The sequence below is a fragment of the Phaenicophaeus curvirostris genome, chromosome 2, assembly GCF_032191515.1.
Source record: "Phaenicophaeus curvirostris isolate KB17595 chromosome 2, BPBGC_Pcur_1.0, whole genome shotgun sequence".
In the NCBI taxonomy this organism is placed as follows: Eukaryota; Metazoa; Chordata; class Aves; order Cuculiformes; family Cuculidae; genus Phaenicophaeus; species Phaenicophaeus curvirostris.
Window position 1 is genome coordinate 100,089,529 of NC_091393.1, and position 17,533 is coordinate 100,107,061.

A 17,533-nucleotide genomic window follows, 5' to 3' on the forward strand; every position below is an offset into this window, starting at 1 on the left:
ATCCATGACAATCTACCAGCTTAAATTCACTAAAATCCAGCTCTCAAAGCAATTTAAATGCTTATTAATTAAAAGCTGTCTATATAGGAATTTAGCATGCCAAAATGCTGCCTAGAACAAGCAGCTTTGCACAAAAGTGTGCTTCACAGCCTTCTATTCAGTTACAATAAAGAGGATGGTACAGCCATTATTTCATTATTAAATTATTTTATTCTTTTTTTCCACTAACATGGCAGAAATGTCTTTGTGGCAATAGGAGGGATCTTGCAGACCTGTGCCTAAATGATGCGTCTGTGTCTGCGCTTCTTGCCTTGAAAGTCTCCTGTAGGGAGAGCACAGATTTAGTCTGAATCCAGCCGCCACAATCATGAGCGCCTGGCTGTCAGCGTGCCTGAATAGGCTTCATGTGCAATCAAAGCCACAGTGTGTCTTCCATGGAATGCTGCCTGGTAAACTGATGTGATTTATTATAAGAAGATTCCTGTTCCTGCAGTAACTAGAGGCAGGTCACGATGTTGCCAGGGAAAGCAAGATCAGGCAGGCACTGTTGGCTGGTGCCTCTCTTTCTGATGTGGGAAGAAGTGTTAGCCAGACAGATAGCCCAGAATGCTTGCATAGAAACAGCCCCCGTCTTTTTTTTTCCCTGTAAAAATAACGAACACTGCTAATCAATTTCCTGACTTCTATAGCTCTCTGTGTCAGTGGATCTGTGGCCTTCAGTGGTTTCATCACTAACTCTGGCTTTACTGCAGGTGTTATGATGTTTATTGCTTTTTTTGAAAGTATGATGTCCCAGAGTGATTTGAAAAGTATCTTTTTCCTAGCTCAGGAATGGTCCCACCTCTGCTGCTCACCAAGAAAAGTACAAACATGCAACCAGTAACTTCTGTAAGCACCAGTAATATTATTGGGGATAAATCTTATTATTACAAATAAAAAATTAAATAAAGCCTCATGAATGTTCCCATTAGTTCTTCAAGTGAGTGGTAGCACTGAGGAATAAAACAACTGCCTTACTTGATGTCACTGATCCATCACCCCACAGTGTATACATGACTTACATCCTTGCAAATCTGGCTGCAATTCTGAGAACCATTATAAGAAATTAATTCAAGTGGCTGATACTGCATGCTAGTCCTCAGGCACTTGCATTTCTCCAGGCATTCGTACCATCTGCATCTGTGAAGCTGCTGGGTTGCTGAAAGACAGTATGGTTTGGACCAGATCCTCCTCTTGGCTTAGGGTGAGCACAGTATTATTTTCATTCCACAATCTGAAAAAGGCAAATCTGGTGGCAATTTAAGAATCATACATTATGATAGGCTACAGAAAGAATAATTTATGCCCTTGAGCCATTCTTAGATCTTTCAGCAAACTCAGACATCTAAAGGAAAGTCTAGTTCTTTGGAGAGCCATAGGGATGAGTAATGCACCCAAGAGGACTTGGGGTTCAGACATGAAGGGATTAGCATGATCCACCAGCATGGTTTTGTCATCTGAGAGAGCTTCAGGCACATACTTCATGTCTCCCTGTTTCATAACAGCCATCTGGATGTGAAAATGGGGAGAGATGAGAGCATGTTTCATGGCTCTTGTTTGTCTTCTCATGGGCAATAACATCATCCTTGGATTTTGCAGAGGGCTGTGGGATGTCTTGTCTGCTGTGACCTTGCAGGACTCCTGTTCCTTGCTGATACACATTGCCATAGGCTGCAATGGCCCTTGGTACCCATAGCTCTAAAAGAGAAGAAATACTCCAGTAACACTTTAATCAATCATCTGAAATGCTTTTATGTTGGGATGGACCCCGCTGCTCTCTTGCACATTTGTCAAGCAGTCAAACAACATAAAAAACACCCAGTGCTCCCTCCTGGATCTTGTTGCGTTCATGCAAGGAGTCACTAAGACAGCTTCGCATCTATTGTCATTTGCCTTCTGCCTAACACTAGGATAACCTATATCCTCCAAAGCCCCCACTGCAAACACTAACTGTTTATTGTGGCAACTGGGACAACTCTCATTGGTGATGAATAGATCTATCTGTAGTTCCCTGAGCAAATGGCAATGGGGGGTCGCAGTCAGTTGACCTAAGGCAAATCTAAAATGTCTAAGGATTAAAAAATGAAATAAATATCCTTCCTCTACCAAAAAAAAAAAAAAGGCGCAATATCATCCTTAATTCATGCGAATGTGGGGTTTCCAGTCCAGCTCCTTCCCAGAATATTTGATGGTTCATTTAATAAAAAAGAAAAGAAACAGCAGAGCAGAGGGTTCCCTGGTGGGCTGTAAGACCTCCAAAGGACTTTTGGCAGCATCTGAAGATATTATTAAGTTTTCAGACTAGATATGCGTAACACAATAATTAGTTCCCCTGAAGAAACCCTAGTAATTGATGGAATTTTCTGACATCTATTATGAAAGTATGAAAAGGCTTTTCATGAAAATCAGTATTGGATTTTTCAATCTATATTCCAGACAGGCTAAAGATCAATATTAATACCGGACTAGTAAATTCTGACACTTAAAGAAGTTTGTACCATGAAAAGCTCACAACAACGCACACCAATTGCTGTAGGGTTATTAAGGCAAGTTAATAACTTCGGTGCTGCTACAAATGAGCAGGTGGACACGCACCACTAGAGATACATGTTCCTGTATGGGTGCCTCACCACAACCTAAAATAACCAAGGCAAATCTGTAGGAGCAAAGAGAGAGAGAGTGGTGGCTGTGGGTGAGCAAGGTCCTGCTAAAGGAGGGGCAGCAGGCACAACACACAGCAGTGAGACCTGCCAGGGAAGAAGGGTGGTAGTTTTGTGCACATGGAGCTGGTTTCAATCCAGATAGGCTGCTCAAGAAATATGCTCTAGATTTCTTTAAGAAATATCACAGAAATCCCCTCCTGGAAGAAAAAGTTATGTGTAATTTTGCACACCTTTGCTCCAGGTGATGCTCCAGAGCGCTCAGAAACAAAGTGAACGGGGAAGAAATAGGACATGCCCTCCATATCAGCCTTGCAAATATATTAGATCAAACATTGTATACTTTTTGTGCATTTTAGAATTGAGGCTGCAAACTAGCAAGCCAGGCAGAGAGCGAAAGTGCGATTCCCTGCGTGTTGGCAGAGCAGGACAGAGGCAACTGGGTGTGCCTCATCCTGCCTGAAGGTTGTCCTGTGCTGGGGATGGCAAGGCTGCCTCTCACCTCCTCCAGCCTGGGTTTCTGCCAAGGCTGCTGCATAGTGTCAGCTAGTGCCAACGAATGGGAAAGGTTTTGAAAAATGAAAGGGCAACCCAGGAGAAGGATAGGAACCTGCTGGAGCAACCAGTTTGTGTGAAAAAACCCAACTCCTTGCCATTTCACATGCAGCTCCTGCGCTGGTTTTCATACAACTGCTTTTAAGTTAGTGCTACATATAGTCAAATAGCACTTCGCGGAATCTATCTCAGTGCTTATAAGTGATTGGAATGTACAGGAAAAAAAGATATTTAGCTGTATTTACTCTGCGAGGCAAGATGTGGTAACTGTGTCAAATTCACCTTAGTCTGTGTTGAAGCAGGTCCAGTTAAAAACCAACATTTGTACCACTATGTGTAACATGAGCAAATGCCGGTCCCCACACCCTCTCCCTGTCTGGCTCTGTCAGTACCCCAGGTTCTCAGCCAGCACACAGCATGTCACAATATTGGTTTGCAGGTGAGGACTTGCAGCATTCCCCAAAGGTGTTGAGAAGAGCAGCGTTTCCATACAGAGCCAGATAATTTCCTTCTCATTAGTTACTTTGACACAAGAAAGTTATCACAGCTACCTTGTCTATCACTGGGCTGAGGGAACGGGAATTTGTAAAGACAGATACGAGTTTTAAAATTCTGGCAATAGAAGGAACAATGCTCTTTGTGGAAAGAGGTGGCACCAAGGGAGAGTGCATACCTGAAGCTGAATTTTCTTTGATTTTTTCTTTGTTGATATTAAGGAGATATCAGGATTTTTTCTTCCTATTTCTAGGATCCTTTTATAATAAAAGGAGCTAATAGCAGCAAGAAATAGGAGGCAGCCCCTGGTGAACACTCCAAGCCTCGGGGCTAAATTGGGTCCTGTGCAAGAGAGGCAGCACACAGTTTTCTCAGTAGCACGTAGAGAGCAGGGACTCTGCACTGCCTAGGCTCCATGGCACAGTGGCATCACGTGGCATCGCTCCCTAAGCAGTACAAGCCACCCAGGTGATGCAGGACAGCATCGGCCACTCACACCAGCTCTTCCCCATCCCCATCCCTGCCAAGGAGGGTACCAGCCCTGTTACCCATCCGGTGCAGGCACAAGAAAATATGTCCTGGGGAACAGGGAAGGACCTTTCTCTCTTCCCTTTCTCTCTAGCTGGGCCTGGCAGCTGCCTGAAGGTTTCTGAGTGAGGCACAGAAGGCAGCGATGGTGTGAAAGGGCTTCTGTGGTCTCCTCCAGCCCATAATCACTGCCACTAACAGCTCTGTTGCTGGCCAGGCTGCCGTCTGGGGCTCAACATTCAGAGGAAGCATTTTGCAGCAGCGGAATGAAAGCAGGGCATTTTATTTACTTACTGAAGGGCATACAGGCTGTTTCCTGCTTCTGAAAGTCCCTTCTTATCAGGACAGGCTTTTCTCCTAGATGAAGAGGGAGGCTTGTGAAAGCAAGCTCTCCACTGAGATTGTTGCACCCTTGGATGGAAATGGTGGCACGCCAGTGGCTGCTGCCTCCTCCTCCTGTCGCTAGGGCTCTGTCTCCAGCTGCTTCCCTAAAGCCATCAGGCAACACTTGATGAGTCAGAGACACATCTTAATGCAGACTTTACAGCTTAGGTTAGCTTCCAGCCAGGGAGTTCATCTGCTCATCTCAGCTGGGGGCAGGCTGTGAGAGCACTTGGGTTGAATTTCTTTATTTATTACTGAGGGCTTCTGGGATGTCACACTTCTCCTGATTTATACCCTTGGAGAGAGGCAGCTCTTTTTGTGGGGGACATCCAGTATGTCTGAACCACAGAGACCACACTCTGCTGACCCTGGCAGTTAAGAGGACATTATGAAGCCTTTCCAAAGGGAATTACAACCTCTAGCTGATCGCATTTGAAAGTGCTCTCTTGGAGGGGTAAAAAAACCCAACATCCTCCAAAAGAAGAACACTGTGATAAGATTCATGGATCCTACGGCCAGGAGACACTGTGAGATTTTGTACTCTGGCTTTTCCATCGCATTCTTCTCGCTGCATCCACACTGACCGCGTGGTGTGAGTAACATGATGCGGCACCATCCTATGCAGTGGATCATCCACTTTTCATGTCAGTACTTATAATTAATCATCTCTGATGTGTTTATGCAGGAAGGAAGAAAATAAAGAAGATTGTGCTCTGTCTCTAGCTCACTTGCCTCCAGCTTCCATCTGTCAGCTGGTGTTATGCCTTCCCACCAGTCCTGGTGGTTTTCCTGTGAAAGCACAAATTTAAGCCATCAGTCTACAGCCTAGGGAGCATACAGAGCCAGCGTTTCTCTGCACCTTCCTAAACATGCCAGTGTCAAGCCTGGACAGATTATTTCACACCTGTAACCTCTTTCCCAGCTGAAGGCATCACCTGTCCTGCTCAATGCTCCTGCCATCAGTAGATTAGATCATTTACCTACTAAGCTTCATCTTACCCAAGAATAGAACAAAGTTCAACTTACCCCTCTTTTTCTTTTTAAATGATTTGATCCTCATTACACAGGCTGTAATCACTTATTTGAACAGACCAATTATCCCACCACAGCTCAGTAACACTAATTACATGACAGTTTACAGTGATGGAAGCTGCCAAGCTGTCCTGCTTATTAGCCAGGCTTTCTCCATTGATACAGCAGCAGGTTTTAAATTTCTTCTCCTCACATTCGTCAAGTTGGCTTCAATTAGTTCCTAATTAAAGTTTGACATCTCCAGTGCTACTTAAAGCCCTGCTCTAGGTTGGATCCAGCCAAAATGATCAGTATCTTTTACCACACCATTTTCTTCTCACCATGTTTTGCAGCCCACCATTCCACAAGCCCCAGCCCTTTAAAATTGTATCAGTTATACAGTAGTTAGTGTTACCTCTAGCATATTCTTCTTTACCATCTGCGTGCTGAACATTTGGATTTTTTCATTTCTTCAGGCTTTTCCCTCAGATCACCTTTTCTGTCATGCTACCCTCACGATACTGATCCTGAGGAACCTATAAACTGAGCCTCTAGATCCATCCACTTAGGAAAAGTAAAAGGGAACCACACTGTTGAAAGCTGCCCAAGCCCCAAAGCTCTCTTCCTGCGAACTGTCCTACCAGCACACATTAGCAGATAAAGCCTCTCTCTACAGGACTTTTTTAAATCCTAGAAAGCATTTCTGCAGTCACCTTCCCTAACTTCACCAGGGACCATCACCTGCTGTCTTTTGCATGTGGGTTAAATTTCATGCACTGACCACTTTACCAAGTAGGTCTTCCTTATCTGCACAGGGAAACTTGCTTCTTCTCTTCTGAGCCCTTTAAGGAAGAGAAGAAAAAAGCCCTGACTCTGAGGCAATAGCTGGAATGGGGTGCCAGCATTAACTATTTCAACTCCATGGCAAATGGCAGGATCACAGGAGTGGTCTCATTTGGCAGTCAGGTGTCCTCTGTGTGTGATTAGGGCTAATTCCAGGAGAGGACTCAGCTGTTTTCACATTAAGTAATACCACCATAGCCAGAAACCATCTGGCTCCTTGAAGCCTGATGTTAAAAGTGAAATTCAGTTTTAGAGTTAGGTTCTTGTACTCCCAAGAAAGAGGTCTTTGAATGAGCACCCAAACAAACCAAACGTAGTTATTGAAGCCAATGTGTCTATAAGAAGTGCTGACCTGAATTTTGCAGCTGAAACTCAGTGGCTTCAGGAGCTTTGGTGCTTCAGCCCCTCACTCTCCCAAAATCCAAGGGTTTGATACAGTCCTTGTGCTCCCCCCCATTCACATGTTTCAAAGGTGTAGCTGCCTACCTTGAAATGATTTCCTAGGGTTTGAGTGCATGGCCAAGGTTTAAGGAGGTCTGGTTGTACAGCCCTTCAGCCTGCTTCAACTTTTCCTGCCCTCCTCAGAGATGTTCCCCAATGCCTACCCCACCGTCTCAGCTGGCGGATCCAGACACCCTCCAGCCCCTGCCTGGAAGCTGGATCACTGTTAAGGAAATGATGTAAGTCTCATAAAGCTGAAGATCAATTTCTCGTGGTGGAACCTGGCACTGGCACTAGTTATCAAAGCACTCACTTTGAGAGCAAAATGAAGTCTTTGATAACCTTTCCCAGCTGGTAGCAGCAGACTTCTAACGCTGTGGTGGGACCGGTTTTCTTCTGGCCATCACCAGGAGCATTTGTAGAATATGCTTTCTTCATATATTGTCTGCAGCTGCATGAGAGCACACGGCTCTGGCTCCGTTGTGTGGCCTCAGCAACACCATCTTCCCCTCAGTCAGCCTCCAAATAGCACTTCCACACATTCCAGCCTGTGCTCTCTCCTCAGCAGCCAACTCAGTCTCCTGTGGCCTAAGTAAAACAAACGCTGAGGTCGCTTGCTCGGCAGGCTGCAAGAATCCTGCCTCGCTAAGCCCCGCGGGAGCTGAGGGATATTTCCCAATCCTTCCCATGGCCTCCTGGCTTTTCCCTTTCATCTCCCCTTTTTCCTTCTGAAATTCTCTCCACCTCGATTCCTCCCCTCATTAAACAATGGGCAGCTCACTAACAGGGCCTAGGCAAACCCCACTGTTGATTCACACCTCACGGCTCCCCCTTTGAGGTGGAAATGAATCCATCTTTATTCTCCCTCCCCCCATTTCTGTCCTAGTCTTATTTATCTCTGTCAAATTCACAAGCTTAGCTCCGTTTCTCTCCTTCTTGCCTGCTTTTATCCCGTGGTGTTGTCCAACCCCCTTGTCAGGCCCCATTTCCGCACACCTCTCCTAGCGAGGACTTTGCTTCCAGCTGCCTTGAAGACTATTTATTTTAATAGGTATATCCCTTAGTACATTGGATTAATACACCTGCCTATCTCTTCTCCTGGACATATTTTTTTACATTGCAAATTAAATAGGGAAAGTCAAAAGCCAAAGGAATAGTTTTATTTTTCAGTGCTCTCAGTGGAAGGGCCCTGCAAAGATATGTTTCACAGCACAGACGTAATTGCATAGATGACTAACGGAACAGCTAGAGCAGTGGAAGAGAAGTAAGGCTCTTTGTTGAGGCAATTTACAGGTAAAGCTGAAAACCATGCATTTCCTTTCTACAAAAGCCTGTCCAGTAAACCAATACATTTTCTTACCAGTTCATTTGCTGCCATGCACATTTTCCCTTGTTCCAGAGCACCGGCAAACACATTTTGCTGTGAGGGGCAGGGGATGCCCAGGGATTTGCCTTGTTCTTGTTGTGAACACAAGAGCCTGCAAGGAAACTGATTCCTCCGGGCACTGCCCTTCCTGGGAACAGAAAGGCCAGGGTGCGGTCGTTGAGGTCAGTAAGGTCTCCTGGGTCAGCCGAAGTCAATGAACAGAAAAACCAACTCTCTTGTGTTAAGAAATTTTATTTGTCCTTTGGATCTGTAATGTAAGCACATAAAATTACAAGTGGAAGAAACATCATGCCACAAAATTGCATAGAATTTTTACAAAAATGTGAATTATGCCTCTGAAACAATCTTAAATTGGGGAACCAATAAATACGTACACGTTAACTGAAATATTTCATCCTACTCTGAAAGCAAATCATCAAGGATTAATCAATCACAGACACTATTAATACAATGTACAAGAGCAACACTGATTTCAAAGAAAGGCAAGCAATGATATCCCTTTAGTTATCTTTCAGTGAATGTTTAGCTAATACATGAGCATTAATTAACATAATTATGAACATGTTAAATCTAAAATGTCTGGCCTTCGTTAGAATTTTTAAAATTCTGTTTATACTGCCAAACCAAGCTATTTTCAGTAGTGTAAATATATCTGAAGTGCACGACCTAGTTTAATATAGACAGCTCTATTCTATACAGCAGAAAGTCCACAATACAGCATTTCCACATATTCAACACAGAACAAGGCAAATACATAAAAGGCACAAGACTTGCACATCATAAAGACCCTTTTTTCATTATCTTACTCTAGTTCAAGTAGTATCAATATTAAATGATATCTGTTTCACTGAAATAGTTTAAGCAATGCAAGATGTACAGTATTACACACTACCTTACGCCTGCAGAAAGTGGCACTGTACAGATATAAAAAATGTGAGTACAGGAAATGGTCAAATACAAACGTACTGTAAAATGACTACAACTGATTGTATATTTAACCCAACCGGTATATTTTTTTTCTTTTACATATAAATAAAAGGTTAATTGGTATTTGCCCAAGTTTCTTTGAAGACTATAGTGAAGTCCTGGCTCCACTGAAGTCCACAGGAACGCATCGCTGAAATTCAAAGGAGCTACGATTTTACTGAAAAGCCTGCACTGTACAGCGGCTTCTATAATGCGATAGTCTTCAGTTTTATTGTGAACACTGCTATCAATTTACTCTTTTAATAGTTTAGACAGCATGTCGTTTTTACTTTATAAAATGCAGCATTACATATGTTTTCAATGAGTGATTAAGATTAAAAGTGCAAAACAAGGATTAACAGAAGATTCGTCTTTCCTAGCATTAAGATGAAAGTCAGATTTTTGAATTTCATGTTCACTAATCTCATCATCATAAACCAGAACAGTTTAATTCTAAATATGTTCTCCAAACAATGTGCAATTTCAGTTTCTTACTGCTCTAAGTTTAAAAAAGAAACTTCAAAATACTGTTTGTTTTCTGAGATTTGAACTTATATACACACCATTATTTAACTGAAAAGCTTGATTTGTACTTTATTGCTTAAATTTAAATAAAATAAGTTACTTTAAAGTTCTAAAATCCTGAGGGAATGGAAGTAAAGTAACTTAACTGTTACGATGTATTGAAATGCCACCCTGTGTAACTGACTGCGTCCCCTGACTAACTTTTAATACAAAATAGGACCTGATCTTGCAAACATATATGTGAACATTATTCCCCAGAGGAGTTGCGCTGAGTCCAGTGGTGTGCAGGAAGATAAAAGTTTGCAGGATCAAGCCTCTTCACACAAATCTATGTCTTTTGAGCTAGTTTATCCTTTGCCCTAAGACGCCTCTTCACCACAGGGCTTTAGCGTTATGCATTGGCTTGGCTACAAATAAGAATCCGTCTGTAATGTTTCATAGTTCTTATTTTTGTTAATACGGGAATCCAGATAATAGCATTTCTTTACCTTTTAAAATATCCTGACTTTCACAGTCTCTCTGTTGTCTGATATAAACTTCTGAAAACGTGCTGTTACTTCCCTCATGCATATCATACAGTACATTAACTTTGATTGTTCTTATTTTAAGAAGTCAGTTAAACAGATTAATATACATTTTTAAATAACAGCAATCATGTTTTTATATTTTGCTTTTAAATTTCAGATCTCAGTAAAACTGAATTTCAGTCTTAAAAATAATGGAAGATTCTGTTAAATTTCAAATACTGTAGTCCTAAACATTTTATAATCCTATCAAATTCAGTAAGCTTAAAATATGATACTTAAAATCAATGCTTTTGAGTCTGCAAAATATATATCAAATTTATATTCTAAAACTACTTTGATTTACAACACTAACACCACAAAAAGAATTTTATAATTCAATGACTTGATTCAATTTTATAGCAGTATGACCCAGATGTTAGCTTTCATAAAGATTCTCTCTACTCATGCATCCCTGAAACATTTCATTTGGCGAAGAGACCATGCCGACCTCAAATAGAAACATGCCGTGTGTGTATATAGACGGATGTGTGTGCACATATAGCTCTCTCTCTATATATATATATACACACAAACATATATGCACTCACACAGTGTAGCAAACACAGACATACAGACACCGACAATCTCCAGGCAGAGTTCTTCTCTTTGTTTTCCTTTCCCCCACAGTTCCAAGAATTTTCAGCAGCAAATATATTTCTTTCCATGTGATAAACATGATATCAAGAAAGCAAGCCACCAGTGCTTGCAAAGCTAAAAAGGATTAAATGTTTCAGTGCAAATGTAAAATGATGGTACAGCTGTCAAGGTGCAGTTACAAAGAAGAAAACAAATATGATTAAGTACTGTTACAATATTCTCTAGGATCTGTATTAGTTTGGAGCACTTTGCACTGGCACTTCAAAAGGAAATCTGCACATATTTGTCTCTGTACAATACACTGGTCTTCATTAAACATTCTTAACAGTGAACATGGCCAGAAAATTACCCATTGTAAACTGGCCCCCCCCAAAAAAAAGGAGAGGATGGTTAACATTAATTTTCCCATTAGAACTGCACTAAGCTTTACAATAATAATAAGATGAAGAATGAGAATTAAGAACTTTGAACAATACTTTTTATAAAATGTCCCGTTTGGAAATGTGCACTTGAATGCAGATTCCTCCTGCCTCCCAAGGCGCTTCAGCACCAGCTCACATCGGGAGGGTAGAGGTGGGCAGCTGGGGAGTGGTGTACCCTGGCGCACTGATTGTTGATTGGGCAGTTAAAAAGTTGTATCAAACACTTTCTCTGGATTATCTTCTTCCAATTCCTCTTCACTTTGCAGAGGTTTATGATTTGATTTTCCACTGTCAGATGCCAGGGAAGAGGGGGCAGAACTGTGGTCTCCATCTTCGCTGATTTTTCCTTTCATGGCTTCCTGAACAAACTCCAGAATTTCCAAAGGCAGTCTCTTGAATTTGTCTTGATACTCCTGATCAAGTTCCATCTGCAACTACAACAAAAGAGACAAGCTGTCTTCAGTTGCATCTAATGAGACCAGTGCTACAATACAGGAAACATACCACACGAGATGGGGGGTGGGGAATTAATAATGCATTTTTGCATTATCCCAGAATATATTCCTTTCTTTCTCATATTAGCGCCACACATCCAATATGCCTATTGATTTCCATGCAGTCATTGCAAAGCTGAAGGAACGTGCGGTCATTTGTGCATAAAGCTGGTTTTGGGTACCATCCTTGGGCACCCAAATCCTTAAAAGATTTCGTTTAACTATACTGGTGTCCATACTGGCTTCCACAAGACCTGATTCAAGTGCAGTATGGATCACAGATAAGCCTTTGAAAGAGAAAGGCCTTAATTAAGCTTCAGGTAGCCAATCACACATTAATCCCACCACAAACATTGGTCTGAGAACAATATAATCACTTTTGCCAGATTTCTTGGGTTGGAGAAACCATTAAGTAAAAAGTCAGTTGTCGAAAGGAGTCAAAGAGGGAGGGAAAAAATGTTAAATTGCATTTCTCAGGGCTAGATCATGGAAAGTTACATTATCTAATTAATACAGTATGTGTCTTGGACACTACTGGGGAAAAAGTGTCATATCAACCACAGGATGCAAAAGGCATGCAGAAAGAAATCTGGCTATCAGTCTTCAGGAAGCTGTGGGCCCTTTCCCAGTATTTATTTGTATTGCCTTTGTTTTTAGTGCCCATATGAGGATCTGCACAATCCATTATTTAAAAAGCATTAACATGTACGAAGGTTTCAACTGAAGACAAAGCCATTTTTTTCATCATGACCAATATGAGCACAGCGGGAAGCGAAGGGGGTGAGTTCCAAAGCCAAACCCTGCTAGCGCTCTGTCCATTCGTCCGTTCATCCATCCAATTATCCATCCACCCACCTTTTTGAAGAGAGAGAGTCAGATTCTGCTAACTGTAGCTGCAGCAGTTTCTTAGGCAATTATTTTTTGAGCTCTACTTTTTTTGTGTCCAGGAGGTATAAAGGTGGTATGAATTCTGATCCTTCAGGTCTGTTCTTGAGTCTATCCTGTCTAGTTTCAAGTCTCCTTCATCCCATTGTAACAGCTCTCAACAACATTTTCACTTGAACATTAGAACCTGTACTACTCTCACCATCCTTGACCTGTCCACAGCATGTGATTTTACCACTACCCCTCCCTCTGAGCCCTTCCAATCCCATTCCCCATGCTTCTGTCCTGGTTTTCATCCTGCATCTCTGATTTTATTTTTGAGATCTCTTCTCCTTTTTCCTGATGTGCAAATCAACGTCCTCAGCTCACCCGCTCTAGTTCTACATTCCTTAATTAGACATATTTTGTAGATTTTCTTCCTCGAGATCTAAGATCCAGCATATTCTGGTTGGTTCTCCTGCTAAAGCTCCTTTCCTACCTTGTTTCTGGCAATTTTCCTGCTCTTCTGTCCCAAGTTTCCCTCCTCGGTGTCACAGTGCTGACAAACACTGAACCTGAGGCACAAACGGTTGCACACTTCTTTCACGTTGCACGCTTCCTTTATTTTCTGGCTTTATGTCCTGATACAAATCTTTGAAGGCATCCTCCTTTTGTCTCCATTTTGGTAACACTTCCAAGAGCACACGTATTACGAGAGGTCTGAAACAGCAGTGACGGCAGAGGCAGGGCATGCCAGTGGGCTCTGAGCACACCGTGCACCAGGCACACAAAATGCCACTGTCTTTCCCTGTTCAGGAGCTTTTGCAGCCAGGCTCTGCAGATCTCCAGCACTGTCCAAGCACACCACAAAGCCAGTTAAAGTTCCTGCAGGGAGTGGCAGCTTGGCATACAATATTTTTTATAAATCTAGAGCACTGGAAGACAAAGCTTTACATAAAGGCATGAATTTCTTTATGCAGGAATGTTTGAGATGGGCTGCGCACTTCCCGACTTCATTGTTATACAAGGAAGTACTAAATTTGTAAATTTTGGGCACTTTCAAGTATAAGAAGTGTGTATTAGCAGATGACAGACAAAGTCTCCTGGCTCTTTCAGATCTTTCAGATCTTGACTTGCTTAATTAGGTTTAATAGCAATAGAAATATTTGAAATCCCTCGGAAACTGAACATTATCTGAACTACTGCAACCATAAGCATGTTGTTAAATAGCAATTGTGTCTAATATTCACCTCCTAAAGTACCTCCAGTTTATAATCCCCTCTAAGTTGAGCATTTAATAGATATTACATGAATCTGGAGCTACCTCTCTCTATTTGGTGTCTCCAGAGACAGTGAGAAGGTTGAAGTTAGTTGAGAAGGAGCAGACAGTAGACAACAAGGGTCGATTAAAACTGCAACAGTGTGTAAAAATTAGTTTTCCTTTTGATTTCAAAGACACTGTCAGTCCTTCCCTCTGCACTGCCCACTCCCTGACTCCCAAGCTATCACATGAGGCTCCAGCAGGGGCACAACGGGTGAGCCTGGGCACAGCGCAGCCATTCCACTGCTGGACCCGATCCCTCACAATGAGCCTGGGCTTTTCAAACCCACAGCTTACTCACAGTGCTTTGATCGTGTTTTTCCATATGCAACTAGTCCCAGGCATGACATTGGCAAACAGCTATGGGTCAAGGTAAAGAAACAAACTGCCTGCTTTAAAACTAGCTGGATCAAAACCCAGCTGTTTTTCTTCTAAAAGCGGTGGTATCCATCCATTAGACAACAATAACCATATTCTTTGCCTTTACAAGGACATTATGGTTCATCCACTAATGGAAGGCTGCCCTCCCATTAGCAGTGGTAGTCATGCACACCTTTTATTTGGTTTACTAATAGCATGACAAAATGCCACATCAATATGTGTGTAAGTAAAAACCTTTCTGCATAACCAGAACCCCACAATACTCCGATCTGTTGTGGCCTTAACATTTAGTTTGCTGTCTCTTTGGGTTGTTTCTCATCACAAGTCCACCTATCCAGATTTCTCTGCCCTCTAGCTACTAAACAAGGTGACCTATACTGGCTTTTACGATTCTGGAGCCAGACAATAAGAGGAAAATGAGACTTATGATTAGATAGGTAAATTATTATCTGGACCACTGTTCCCATTAACACGTAACAACCTTCTTCCTTCTCTTATCTCACTATCTGCCCTCGTATCAATCCTCTGTCCTTTCTTTAACCCCCAACAAAACATCACTTATTAATATCATCTCCAGACAGCTTTAGTAACCCACAAGGGGTTGGAAACATATTTCTTATTCAAGAAAATTTTACTTACAGTGATGAGTCAATACTTTAAAAATTGGAGCCATCATTATGTGTTTGCAGCAGGGTCCTTGGGGACATGAGATGAATGTGTTAGTCACTTGAAGGCTGTGGCCAAAATCTGTAACTCTTGAATGTATGCTTCTATCTACGTACCCTTTATTTTTTTTTTCACCCAACAGTGCTAGTTAAGAACCATCAGCTGATACAATCAGCTTCAGAAAATGGGTAAGTATTAGTTTTATTATTCCAAAATTACAGATGAAAGGAGAAAGATTAAGCTTAGGCATGGATCAAAGCTTGGCAGGTGCCACCCTCATCTGCCTCTGGTTTGAAAGGGGCCCTCCTACATCTCTTTATATAATTGCTTGTCAAATTTTTCATACAGCAGCACAGGCTTGGAATAGGCTATGGACCACCAAGCCATCAAATTGTCCTTCATGTAACTTGTGTGGTTTGTGATTCTATTAACTATTGATTGAAATGTACTCGGCACTGGTGAGACCGCTCCTCGAATCCTGTGTTCAGTTCTGGGCCCCTCACCACAAGAAGGATGTTGAGGCTCTGGAACGAGTCCAGAGAAGAGCAACGAAGCTGGTGAGGGGGCTGGAGAACAGGCCTTATGAGGAGCGGCTAAGAGAGCTTGGGTTGTTTAGCCTGGAGAAGAGGAGGCTGAGGGGTGACCTCATTGCTCTCTACAACTACCTGAAAGGAAGTTGTAGAGAGGAGGGTGCTGGCCTCTTCTTCCAAGTGACAGGGGACAGGACAAGAGGGAATGGCCTCAAGCTCCGCCAGGGGAGGTTTAGGCTGGACATTAGGAAAAAATTCTTTACAGAAAGGGTCATTGGGCACTGGAACAGGCTGCCCAGGGAATCCCCTGGTTGAATCCCCTTCCCTGGAGGTGTTTAAGGCACGGGTGGACGAGGTGCTGAGGGACATGGTTTAGTGTTTGATCGGAACGGTTGGACTCGATGATCCGGTGGGTCTCTTCCAACCTGGTTATTCTGTGTGATTCTGTGTGTGAAATAAAAGTAGATCTGTTGAAGCTTTGACTGTGATTGTTCTGCCTCCATTAGCTATATCTCACAGGGTTTCCACAGGGAAGCTGTGCCTGAAGGTCCCTCTTGACTTCAGCCTGATGCTAGGCAGCACTAGTGACCGACGGGCTTGAGCTCACACTCCCTCATGCCATGGAAAAACAGCATGGTATTCTTTGAACCTTTACTACAACCAACACAGCCCCTAGCCTTAGGATGGAAAATGAGCAGGGCTTTACATCACTAAGCCTGTGCCTTAGTGAGCAGAGCTCCTGGTGGCCAGCCAGCTGCCCAGCTGATCAGCTCATATTCTCTCTCAATTCCAAGGGCTCTTTGGCATCCTTGGCTACAACTGCTTCCCAAAAAGGGTCATCATTCAGAGAAAGACCTCAGCAAATCTTCCTTGGAATGTGGGAGGAGAAAGTGAATATGGTTATTCAGCTTAAAGCGAGGAAAACGCACTCAGAAAAGGAAATGGATGGTATTATCGGAATTGTTTATAGCATTTATACCTAGCTGTCATTAAATCTATCAAAATAACAAAGCATAACATACTGTTAAAATAGTGACTATAGCATTAAACTGTAACTGTTACCAATAAAGAATAACTGAAGCAGAAACTGTGGTTTCAGACTGTCTTGATCAAGCCTCTGTAGACTTCTGCATACTTGCAAGATGATCTAATATACTTCTGTTTTTACCGAGAACAAAAATAAAATGAGCACATGAAAAACGCAACGTGCTGCCAACACAAGTTACCAGGAGGACTGATGTTTATATAGAGTGCTTATGTTAAAAAAAGGAAATCAGAAAATTAAATAATAAAATAAATGTGTTAAACCCCTTAATCCTTAATTATTCCACATTTACAGTGTTGCATTTTATTGTGCCTCTGAGTTTAGGCTCTGAATACTAAACTCTTTTCCCTTCTCTGAAATACATCTCATCCCTCTTTTCTGCTGCAGAATCCCTTTTTTTTTTTTTTTAATAATTTCAGGATTGTTTTAAGATAACTGTGGAAAAGCAAACAAGCTGGGCTAATGAGGTCTAAGAATCTAATAATGAGCTACCAGAAGTGTCGGATATACAGCAAAGCTAAGGAAAGCTCTGCAGTAGCTCAAGGCATGGGAAGTTGTTATCTGCAAACGGCATCCAGATCTAGGACCTCAGGTGTCAGGAGTGAAGACTTTACTGTGTGCATTTGAAACAAGCAGTGGACTGAAATGTGACTGTATCACACACATAGCAAATTTGGGAATGCATCTGTGGGCTGGTGCTGTTGTCAGCGTTTTTTGAAATTCTACTGCATCTACCCAACAGGCAACCTCCACAGCTTGAAGACAAGAGGCGGATCACATAGCTTACATAGCTGTCTGGCTGATATACAGCAC

At 42.3% G+C, this 17,533-nt stretch overlaps 1 protein-coding gene across 2 annotated transcripts in view; it reads right to left on the bottom strand.

Moving 5' to 3' along the window:
• Positions 1 to 8,558: 8,558 nt before the first annotated feature.
• The window catches only part of PLCB1 (phospholipase C beta 1), a 411,722-nt gene continuing 402,747 nt past the window's right edge, over positions 8,559 to 17,533 (bottom strand). The window contains exon 32 of one of the 2 annotated variants that reach the window (XM_069850172.1): positions 8,559 to 11,853. In XM_069850172.1, coding sequence (XP_069706273.1) covers positions 11,623 to 11,853 — 231 coding nt within the window. In that variant the 3' untranslated portion in view covers positions 8,559 to 11,622. The remainder of the gene's footprint in view (positions 11,854 to 17,533) is intronic. The other variant, XM_069850173.1, reaches the window with a different exon arrangement.